Raw genomic sequence first — 12,180 nt, 5'->3', positions numbered from 1 at the left:
GTTTTGCTGAATTCAAGTACCTACAGTCTCTAGACTGATTTCAAGTATGAAAAGGTCCTTTAAAGACTTCTCCAAATACAGCTTCTCTCACTGCAGTGGAACACCCATCTCAGAAAAAAACAAAATGAAAAAGGGGTATATGTTGGGAGCCATGAAGCTAGGAAATTGATCAAATATATGTAGGTGGGACTTGGCCCAGGGCCTAAAGCAAACAAGCTACCTTACTCCTGAGATGAACATCCTGTCTGGTTAAGGTTTGCTATCAGTTGCTAGGCAACTTAGTGTCATGCCTTACTAACTTCATAGAAGTGTAAATAAAAAAGTTTTGTTGTGAAAAAAAGAAGGGAAGAAAAAAATATATATGTAGACACAAGAGAGTTAGGATAGATACATAGCTACTTTCTTTGAGTTCACTAAGAATAAATGTTTGTACTAATATTGTTTGTTGGGGGGTACTGGGGACTGAACTCAGTACCTTGTGCTTGCAAAGCAGGCACTTATGCTGCTGAGCTATCTCCCCAGCCCTATACTAATATTGTTTAGACAAGAAATCATGTCTGCATCTTATCCTCTGAATGACTACTACGAAGACAAAAATATGCAATGTATTAATTATAGTAAACATCCTACTAACCTGTTTTGAAACTGTTTCATTGCTATTTTATCTTTTTTCTCATTAAAATGAATAAAAATTATAATAAAAATAAATAAATTGCCTGTCCCCCAATTATCTGGCCCCAGAGGGGAAAACTGGCAACAGAATAAGCCATGAAAATTAATAATGTCCCTAAATTCCCTGTACCTAGGGCTAAAAATATGGTAAATAACCAAAACTAGATAGTCCTGGCTTTTACTGTGCATCAGAATCTATATGGACTATTATTTTACAGATGCCCAGATCAAGCTGGGTATGACAGTATACATCCATATCCCCAGCACTTGGGAGGCTGAAGCAGGAGGACTGCCATGACTTCCAAGCCATCCTGGGGTCCATAGAGTTCAAGGCAAGCCTGGACTACATAGCAAGACCCTATCTCAAAACAAAACAACACAAAATGCAACCCCCCCCCCGACACATGCTGTGAGATTCCTTTCAGCTGTGCAGAGTGGGTCTCCGTATTGTTAGTTTTAGCTCTATAGGGCTGAGAAGCATTGCCTAACAAGCCTGACGAGGGCATTCTCGGTCTTCAATGAGAGGAGTTAAAAATTTAGAGTGCCACAGTATACCACCAGGTACAGTGATAAAAGTGTTGAGTCTCATTAACTCTGTCATGGTATGCACTCTAGCCAAAGTCATTAATTACAACCAAAGAAGCTACAGTGAGACTGCACTTCAGTGCCCAGCTGGAAACAAATACAATACTGCATAATAAGTCTACATTCCAGGACACAACTTCCAGAGAAAGCTGCTTGCCAAGAAGGCTGCCCTACAGAGCGGTAGAGAGAAACAATCTACTAGACATGAAAATGCCAATCAGTGAATGAACACGATCAATGAAATATGGGGGAAAATGTAGTATAATCTCTCTAAAAGGAAAGGTTACTACATAACTTTCAAATTTCAAAGAAATAAGATATGGACAACATGCCTAATACTTTAAAGGTATAATTATAGAAAATCTTGATAAGATCCAAAACAATACAGATAAATAGTTACACTTAAAAAAGAAGACAATGGAGGATATAAATGAGAAATTAATCAAAGATAGAAATTTTGAAGGAAAAAATAAGAAGCAAACTGAAATCTTGGAAATGAATAGCTTAATACCTATAATGAAAAGTATAGTTGAAATCCTTGACAACAGATTGGATCAAATAGAAGAAAACATTTTTTAGTGTAAGGCTGTACCACCCTGAATGCGCCTGATCTTGTCTGATCTCTGAAACTAAGCAGGGTCAGGCCTGGTTAGGACTTGGATGGGAAAAAACATTTTTAAAGTGGAAAATAGATCTTTTGAAATATCTAAAAAATATTTTTAAATGATTAAAGGATGAGAACATTAAGGATCTCTGAATATCATTTAATGAATGTCAACATTTCTGAATATACAAAGAAAAGAGAAAAAAGTTAAGGGCAAAGAAATAACAGGAAAAAAAGTTGCTAATTCTTCTCAAACTATTCCAAAGAATTAAATGGGAAAGAACTATTCAAAATTCATTTTATGAGGTCAGCATTAGACTGTTGCCAAAACCAGGCAGGACACAACTAAAAAAGAAAACTACAGATTAGTATCTCTGATGAACATAGAGGTAAAAGTTCTCAAAATACTAGCAACTCAAATTCAACAGTGCATCAAGGGCTGCCCAAATAGCTCAGTGGATTAAGGCTCCTGCAAGAAGGTGCAGAGGCTGGGGGTCCAATCCCTGGGCCTGCCATGCCAAGCCTCCACCCCTGGGCATTCTGAGACAGCAATTGAGACTGGGCATGGGGGCGTACACCTGTAATCCCAGCTCTTGGGAGGCTGTAAACAGGCAGATCACTACAAGTCCAATCTAGTAGTGAGAACCTGAACACCCTTTAGAATCTTTCCTAAAATACAATAAATAAATAATAGTATATCAAAAAGATCATTCCCACTGATCAACTTGGTTTCATCCCATGAATGCAAGGATGGCTCCTTACACCAATCAAACATAATATATCATATCAATAGACCAAAGGATAAAAAATCATATGATCATTTCAATAGATGCAAAAAAGCATTTGATAAAATTGAATATCTTTTCATGATAAAAGCACTAAACAAATTAGGTACAGAAGAAGCAAACTTTGACATAATAAAGATGACATATGACAAATCCACATCTATTATTACACTGCATAGGAAAAGGTGAGAGCATTTTCATTGAAATCAGAACAAGACAAGTGTGTTCACCTTTATTCAGTATGGTACCATAAGTTTTAGAGCAATTAGGCAAGATAGAAACAAAAGCATACACATATGAAGGGGGTAAATCAAAATACACCTGTTTTCAGATGATAAGAAATGTAAAGACTCCATCAAAAGACTACTAGATCCTGAGTTTGATTCCCAGTACACACACACACACACACACACACACACACACACACACACAGAGGCTATAATAATGGCTAAGTAAGTAGTGGGATACAAAAATCAACATATACAAATATCAGTAGCTTTTTTATACATCAATAATAAATTTGCTTACAGAAAAATAAAAAAAAGTAATACAATTCACAATGGCTTTAAAAAATATAACATCGGGGCTGGGGAGATAGCTTGGTGGTTTACACGCCTCCCTGGCAAGCATAAGAATTCGGGTTTGATCCCCGGTACCGCACACCATGGCCATGCTGGCCCTAGTGCTGTGCAGGCCACTGAAGCTGGGTGTGGTGGTGCACGCCTGCAATACCAGCACTGGGGAAGCTGAGACAGGAGGATCACTAAGAGTCTGAGTTGTGTTGAGAGACTCTGTACCAAATAAATAAATAAATAAATAAAATAAATATAGTAAAACATATAAATGTACATATACATTTTTAAATAATTAACTTTAATAGTGTAATTTAGATATGCATAATGATCACAATCATGATAAGGAATTTGTAACTGTACATGATGTATCTTAGTTCTTTTCAAAAGCTTTTAAATTTTTTAAAGAAAAATTTGCATATAAATTTAATCAAGGACATGAAAGACCTCTCAATGAAACCTGATGAAAGAAACTGATGACAAAAATTCTGAGAAAAGAAACTAAGGATCACACAAAAAGGAAGGGCCCCCCCTGCAGTATACATGGGTTGAAAGAATTCATATTTTTAAATGTCCCATACTACCCAATGAAAATATAGATTCAGTGTAATCCCCCGCAAAATACCAATGATATTCTTCACAGAACTACAAAAACAATTCTATGGAATCACCAAAGGTCCTGAATAGCCATAGCAATCTTGAGTAAAACAAATACACATACACACACACAAACCTGGACATGTCAATACCTGATTTTAAGACAATCTATGACACCATAGTGATCATAACAACATGTACTGAGATATAAAGATTCACAGATGAACAAAACAGAACAGAGATCTTAGAAATGAGCCTTTACCTCTATAGTTCACTAAATCTTGAGAGAGGTGCTAAAAACATGTGTTGGAGAAGGGAAAGCCTCTTCAATAAACTGTACTGGAAAAAAGTGGGCATCTACATGCAGAAGACTAATACTTGACCCTGTCTCTCTTCTACTGTACAAAAATCAAGTCAAAATGGATTAAAAACTTAAAGTTAAAACCATAAGACTTTGAAATTACTAGAAGAAAACACAGGGGAAATACTTTAAGACATCTGTATAGCAAATAATTTTCTGGTAGGATCCCAAAAGCTCTAGAAAAAAAAAAAAAGCAAAAATTCACAAATGGGGTCACATCAAACTGAGAATCTTCGGCACAGAAGGAAAAAATAAACAGAATGAAGAGATAAGGTACAGAATGGGAGAAAGCATGTGCCAACTATCCACCTGATGGAGAGTTTGTATTTGGAATACGTAACTCAACTTTGAAAACCAAATAATCCAATTTAAAATGACAAATGATCTAAGAAGACATGTCTCAAATGAAATAAAAACAGCCAAAAGATATGTGAAAAAATATGCAATGTCATTAGCTATCAAGGCAAGTCAAATCAAAACTACAATAAGACACCATCTTATTCCAATTAGATTCCTCTCATTAAATATATAAATAAATAATGTGAGGATGTGGTGATAAAGGAACTCATTCACTGTAAATTAGTACAGAGCACAAAGTATAGAACAGCATGGAGTTTCCTCAAAAAAACTAGAAACAAATCTACCATATGATCCAGCTTTCCCAGTTCTGGAAAGGAAGCAAGTCAACATGCCAAAGATATACCCAAAAGCTAAGACATGGAATACACCCAGATAATACACCATCTTTATCCACAGATGAATAAAGAAAATGTGGTACTAGAATATTATTTAACCATAAAAGTGACTGAAATCTTGTCATTTGCAGCAAAATGAACAAAAATTGAGATTACTGTGTTAAATGAAATAAGCCAGAAACAGAAAAATTAGTTCTCTTTCATACATGGAAGCCAAAAAAAACAGTTGATCTGGGAATTTTTTTTTTTTTTTTTTCTCCTTGAATGCCTACAGGGCACTTTTGCATGGCTGGAGTGTTGTGGGGATTGAACTACAGCAAACTGAGGCTGCCAGCATTGTGGAAGCAGCCACTTAAAGAACTGAGCTAGGGCTGGGCCCCCAAAACAGTTGATCTGAATGTAGCCGAGTGATTGTATGTGGAAGGTGTCCGTAAGGGAAGTTTGCATTTCATCAGTGGAATGCTGAGCCCCCTAATATGTACAATTAATGTGTGTTAACCAAAATAAAAAAGAAAAGGAGAAAGTGACTCAAAATTCCTATGACTAGAGTTTCAAGAAAAAAAGATCAATAATTCCAAAGACCGTCCAGTGACAGCAAAGGACTCAGCCAAGCACAGGGGCTTTCTGCACAGGGAGCTCTGTGAATGGGCCAGCACTCAGGCCCAAGAAGCCACTCAGCCAAGAACTAAACCGATCCCGTGTGCACAGTGGTTAGCACAAAGGCGTCCAGAGCGAGGCCATTCAACGCCAGGCCTTGCTACCGGAGTCTCAGTGTTCTTCACTGACACAGCCAGGGTCGCTCCTTGGTCTCATCCTCAGCATGGCCTGCTGCTCTCCTCCTGAGACTTGCCAGCTGAATTTATAATGAAAGATACGCTACAAAATCCCTGGCTATTTTAAAATCCACCCTGAAGGACTCAAAATTCTCACTGCCATAGGAACTCTGAAGAATCCATACAACATAACGGGACATCAAGAGACAGAAACTCGTAGTCTCCTAAGCAGGCTGACTTTTTATGAAGCTGGCTCAGGAAGAGTGTTGGCAGGAAAATTACAACGATGAAGAGTTGGCCTTTTGCTCTTCTCACACCATGTTTCATGCAGAGCCTGAGCAAATACCACAATGCCTCTGCCTGCCCAGCACAACAGCAGCAAGATGGGGGGGCCCAGCCCAAAGGAGAATGGTGGGTGCGCAGGGAGACCACAAAGGACTAGAGAGGTAGTCATGAAGCCACCCATAGGACAAGAACAATAGGATGTGCATGTCATGTTCCCATTTTAAGTAAGGGTCTTCTCAGATCTGAGAGTTACTCTTTGAGTACTTCATACCAGGCTGCTCGTCTGCAACACTACTCATGTTCAGGGCAGATAACTCTTCATTGTGGTGACTGTCCTGTGCATTATAGGTTTAGCAGCATCCTAGCTTCTAACCACAAAGGCCTCATCCACCTGTCCTCCTGTGATAAAAACACCTCCACACAATGGCAATGTCCTCTAGATAAAATCACCCTAGTGAGAAGTGCTAGTCTATATGTCTCTCGTTGTACTACCAGCAAGAAAAGTTGTAACAACAATAATGAGCAGTGGGAAGGCACTCCTAGGCTCCCACCTCCGCCTGCCCTGCTCTGCCCGTTCTGCCGTGGAGGCGGCAGGCTATATGAGAGGAGACGTGACTGTGAAGCTAGCTCCCTGCACCTGCTCCATGACCTCCTGTCTTGGCCTCTGGGGTCAGGCTTAGACCTTGTACATAACAGGTGGACACAAGGGAACCAAATTCTTCTTCCTCCTACAGCATGATTGTCGCCTGGCCTGCACTCCAGACACACGATGTCCTCTTCATTCACTCATCTGATAGCCATTTCCAGGGCTCCAGCACTTGCCAGGCACTGGGGTAAGTGCTCAGGAGGCAGGAGAGAGGAGTACACACCCTTGTGGAAACAGACAAGGCTAGGAGCACAGCACATGGAGCAACACTGAATACGACGAGGTGTAAAGTAGAACCGGGAGAAGCCATCTGGTATGCTCAGAGCGGGCGAAGGCTGAGGGGTCTGTAATCTTTTAAGTAAGGTAATCAGGAAGGCTTTATTGGTGCAAAAGCCGGAAGGAAAGATGGGAAGGAACCACATAGGCTCCTGCGGACAGTGAGCAGCCTGTGAGTGCAAGGAGCAAGGTGAGCCAGCCCGCACAGCAAGAGACACCCAAAACTTGGGGGAAAGTTGGGAGTCACTCAGGGTTTTGAGGTAAGGAACAATGTAATCTGGCTCATGCTGCTATGTAGAAAACAACGATCATAGCAGAGACACAAATCATAAAGCAACTATTGTACCCTATGTGAGAGACGATGGCAGCCTAGACAGGGAGGGGACAATGGTGATGGCAACAAGAAAAGGTGAACTATGTCCTGTGGACTTCAGTTTCCAAGTCTTGCTCACTGATGCTCTAATGCAGAATCTCTCCGGACTCAGTATCAATTCAGTGTTACGTGTCTGCAACTAAAACCAATATGCAACGCCCCAATAATGTACACACAATGACAAAGACAGGCCGTTTAAAATAGCCAGTGCAGTTACTTGGCCTGATCTGGGGCTTAGTAGATGACTAAATGTTTATTTTATTTTTTTTTATTTTTATTTATTTATTTTTTTTTTCTGAACCGGGGATTGAACTCAGATCCTTGCGTTTGCCAGTCAAGTGCTTATCCTACTGAGCCATCTCCCCGGCCCTCTAAATGTTTATTGAATGGATAATATATCTTATAGTGTGTGAGCAACTATTGTGTTCTTTTAGATATAATCATTTATAACCATTAACTCAAATATTATTTCCTGTATCTATTTACCCTAGAAGTAATTCACTCAGATTTATTTCTCCAGGAATTACTTTTGGCTTGTCTTGCCAGTGCTGTGAGTCATTTAAGGTTTCATTATTTTATCATATCATACATTTGTTTTTACAATGATTAGGTTAAAATTATGCTTTTAGTAAGTTTGTGTGAGATATTAATTACAATGCTAAAGTATAATTAGCTTGATGTTAAAAACCCTGAGCTTAGTTACACTCATACATGAGGCGAGAGAGTTCCTTCCAAGGACATCCAGTGTCTCTCCTTCGAAATTCCAGAACTGATTACTCATTGAAACATATGTTGGCGGTCTGTCACCTCATACACCTGAAACTGTTTGGTGCCATGTGAAATTTGTAATGCAGGGAAGTTTTTATGGATTTGTAGTATGTCCAGGGGGATCTGTGGCAATGTCATGAACCAGACACTTCTCTACTGAAATGTATGATATTCAGGAAGACCCTAAATAGCCTCCTACCAGTTCAGGTCAGCTTCTGCTGTCAATTAGTCACCAAAAAGTCATCTGGTTCTAAACTGTTCGATTTTAGACCAGCAGGTCCTGGGTAAATTAGGAGGTTGATTTACATTGCCCTGTATACTTGTCACTAGATAAAATTTGTTCAAATGCTCATAGAATCTGGTAACACACAAAAGATGCCCAAGTCCCAAGCACAAAGTGCTATAATTCCCTTGGTTGAGGAATGATCTTCCTGATTCTGGGAGGGCTATTTTCTCTGACTAAGCCTTGGGAAGGGAAGAGGGGAAGAGCCCTGAGAACCAGTCCTGGCTTTGCTGCTTCTCGTTGATGGGAGCAGGACCATCATCAGGACCAGTTCTGGTTGAAAGCAACACGATTTCAGGAGGTGACCTGAAGACTCTAAGTCCAGGCTTGCTTCTCTCACTTCTTCACAATCTACCCGAGCAGGCAGAACCCTGCAAGGAACAGGGACTTGGTCCACAGAGCGTCTGTGGCGGCTCTGCCATCAGCCCACATAGAGGAGCCTCCTGATGAAGGGGCAACGAGGAGCGCACTGTCGGCTTCCTGTCACAAGGTCCACTCTGGGAATCTCAGAAAAGGTCTCTCCAACATCAGAAGAGGGAATCATTTGCTGCCATTCACACACACTGGTGAGTTTTCACCTTGTGGGCTCTAGAACTCATGACACAGAGCCCTCTCTCTCTGTGCTGGCCCAATGTGCCTCAAGCCAGGTCTAAGGCCCACCTGAACTTGGAGTACTAAAACACTGTGACTTTACCACATCTTTCTTATTTACATTTTCTACTTTAATCTCTCTGAGCTTCAATTTTTTTTATTTGTAAAAATGAGCTTATCTTGAGAATTTACAAAGATATATATAAATTTTTGTGTTCTACTCTCATACAGACTATAATCAGAGCTCACAGTAACTCAGCACTAACTATGCACCATGATGCAGCCTTAGAACAGCACAAATGAGGAGCTGGGGACATGGCTCAGCAACACAAGTACCTGCTTAGTAAGCACAAGGTCCGGAGTTCAATCCCCAGTACTTCAAAACAAAAATCACAAATGAATTCAGTCCTTACATAACTGAGTCTGATACTAGTGATACCCCAATTATATAGAGAAGGAAATAGATCATCAAAGATGCTTAAAAATTTGACCAAATTCTCAAACCATAAATTAAAATTTGGAATTGAACCTATACACCCCAGCTCTGAGCCCATGTTCTTAACTTCTGCTACTATGGTGGCTATCACCTTAAAGCTATTTTAAAGCACTTAATATTTGTCCCATTTCTTCTGTCACTTGTGTGCTTTCGGAGGCTATGCACAGTCATATTGATGGTGATCAACTTTTCTAGAACTTCTTTGCTTTATCACTCAGAGTTCTGTCTCCTGAGAAACAGCCCGGCAGTTCTCCTGTAATGTTGTTTATCTCTGCTGTGAGACAACCGCTGGCGTATGCGGTATCTTTGTGCCAATTAGGAAAAAGTATCTATTAACTCAAATAGCCATTTAATTTTGACATAATTTTGATCTTGTATTCAACATATTTATGCAAACTTCCTTAAATCCTTTATAAAATAAGATGAAATACAGAAAAACAAATACCCAACTTCACATTATATTTAATTCTTGTAAACAGAAACAAAGAGTTTCACATGAAATTTACCCTTTTTAGAGTAATAGAGATGTATTAATAACTATATAATCTTTTTATATTATATTTTAGCTTTCTTATTTGTATATATTTGTGGTATATAATAATTACATTTGTTCTTGGTAGTTACTGTGTATATATATTACCTATTGATCACTTTGATGCCATTTCCCCCCTTCTCCAGAACTTCTTTCTTCACTTCCAAAAAGTCTACTTCCCTTTTTCCTATCATCCCTCTTTTGTTTTTCTCTTTCAATTATTTATATTTTGGATGTCTCATATAAGAGAAACCTTGTGATATTCAACCTTCTGTTTCTGATTTGTTCCACTTAATGTTAGAGTCTCCATTTTCTACAAGTGACTCAAATGCATTCTTCTTTACGGCCGAGGAATATTTCACTGTGTCTATGAACATTTTCTTTATCCACTCATCTGCTGATGGGCATCTAGATTGGTTCCATCATTTAGCTACCCTGCACTGTGCACTTATCATTGTACTATGATGACTTTAACTCTTTCATAAATATACCCAGGAGAGGTAGAGCTGGGTCATATAGAATTTGTACTTTTAGTTTCCGAGGGATTACCACACTGATTCCCATAGTAGTTGTATAGGTTACATTCCCACCAACGATTTTAAGTATTCCTTTCCCCCTTATTTGTCCTTTGAGTCCTTGATAATAGCTATTATTTAGAATAAAATTGAATTCAGTGTTGCCTCAGTGTATTTCGCTAATGGCCAAAAATACTGAGTATTTTTTCATGTGTACTTATTGGTTATTTATATTTCTTTTGAAAAATGTCTATTAATCCCAATTGCTCATGTTTTAATTGGTATTCAGAGGGGGCCTAATTTCTCAAGTTCTTTATATATTCTAGATGTGAGTCCTCTGAAGAACAGCTAGCAAAATTTTTTTTTTCATTCTGTAGGTTGTTTCTTCACTTGGTTCTTTCTTTAGTGTGCAGAAACTTTTTAATTTTATATAATCTTATTTGTTGATTCTTAGAATTATTTCTTCACACATTACCTTTATATCCTTGTTCTGTTTCCCTGAGATCAATTTTGGTTATTGGTTTAAAGTCCATGTCCCATAATCGTATACAACCATCTCGCCCACCTGTGGCAAAGCCTTCTTCACAAGCATACATGCTAAAGATTCCAGCCTGTTGATTAAAAAAGACATTCAATACCTCAGTCATTGTAAAGCGTCACTGTAGTTGAATCTTGATTTAAAAAAAAAACACAAGTAAAAAAATGACACCTTGGTTTCTGTTGAAATCCTGACAAGTGATTAAGCAGTTACTTATGATACTCTTCATCTAAGCTACACTAAAACATAATTATAATTTCCAAAGCAAACTAGTTCTAGTGCTCCTTAATAACAGATTGCAGAATAAGGAATATCTTCCTCAAAGCAGATATGGAAACCACAGTTTCCTGTAACAACTGAAGAATGAAACAACAGTGGAAGTGTTTCAAATAGGTTGCTGTTCAAAATAATCAAGTCAGGCACACAGACTAGGAACACAAATACTTCCTCAGGGACAAATGTCCCTGAAACACAGCTTCACAGCTTGAGAAGTTATCTCTTGAGCCTAACTGAAAATACAAGAAGAGTTTGTGTTCAGGTTGTTATGCATCATCTGAAGATACTCTTTTCACATTTAAAATATTTTCTTTTAAAGAGCATCTTTAAATTATACAATTATTTTGCTTGATTTGTTCAAAAGTATTACAAGCAGCTAGGTATGGGGGTGCATGCCTGTAATCCTAGCATATGGGAGGCTGAGGCATGAGGTTGCCATGAGTTCAAGGTCAGTCTGGGCTTCACAGCCTGGACCAGCTTGAACTACATGGTGAGATCATGTCTCAAAAAAAAAAAAAAAAAAGTGTTACCAGCATATCATGTTAACATAAGTTCAGTATACAAGGTAACAAAATTTCTAAATTACTGATGTAATTGCTTTTATGAAGAAAAATACTCACCTCTTAACTTTTAAGAGCCATTTTCTAGTTAGTAAAGCCAAGAAAATTGGTCTTAAACATATAAGACAATGACATATCTAAAGAGTTTCTTTTTTTTTCTCCATAATTTGATTGAGAGACAAATAGCAATGAGACAGTTTCAAATCAAATTGATAGGACAGTTTCAAAAAACAACACATTGCATACTCTCTTCCTAGTGGTTAATTGCTGTACAAGATGTGGACATGATATCCTATATACAAACACTATTACAACAAATCCCTCTATTCATTAAGAGAATGTAACTATATATCTATCCTAACCATTTTGAATACACAGATACAAAATGGATATTCAT

The 12,180-nt window shown here is 38.4% G+C and overlaps 1 protein-coding gene across 1 annotated transcript in view; it reads right to left on the bottom strand.

Moving 5' to 3' along the window:
* Positions 1 to 12,180, bottom strand: part of Eml6 (echinoderm microtubule associated protein like 6) — a 275,911-nt gene that overhangs the window by 146,127 nt on the left and 117,604 nt on the right. Inside the window, exon 6 of the mRNA XM_004632420.2 lies at positions 10,885 to 11,020. Within this exon, the coding sequence (XP_004632477.1) occupies positions 10,885 to 11,020 (136 nt within the window). The remainder of the gene's footprint in view (positions 1 to 10,884; positions 11,021 to 12,180) is intronic.

The sequence above is a fragment of the Octodon degus genome, unplaced genomic scaffold (genome assembly GCF_000260255.1).
Source record: "Octodon degus isolate 3935 unplaced genomic scaffold, OctDeg1.0 scaffold00048, whole genome shotgun sequence".
NCBI lineage: Eukaryota > Metazoa > Chordata > Mammalia > Rodentia > Octodontidae > Octodon > Octodon degus.
This window is presented reverse-complemented; position numbering and strand designations above follow the sequence as displayed.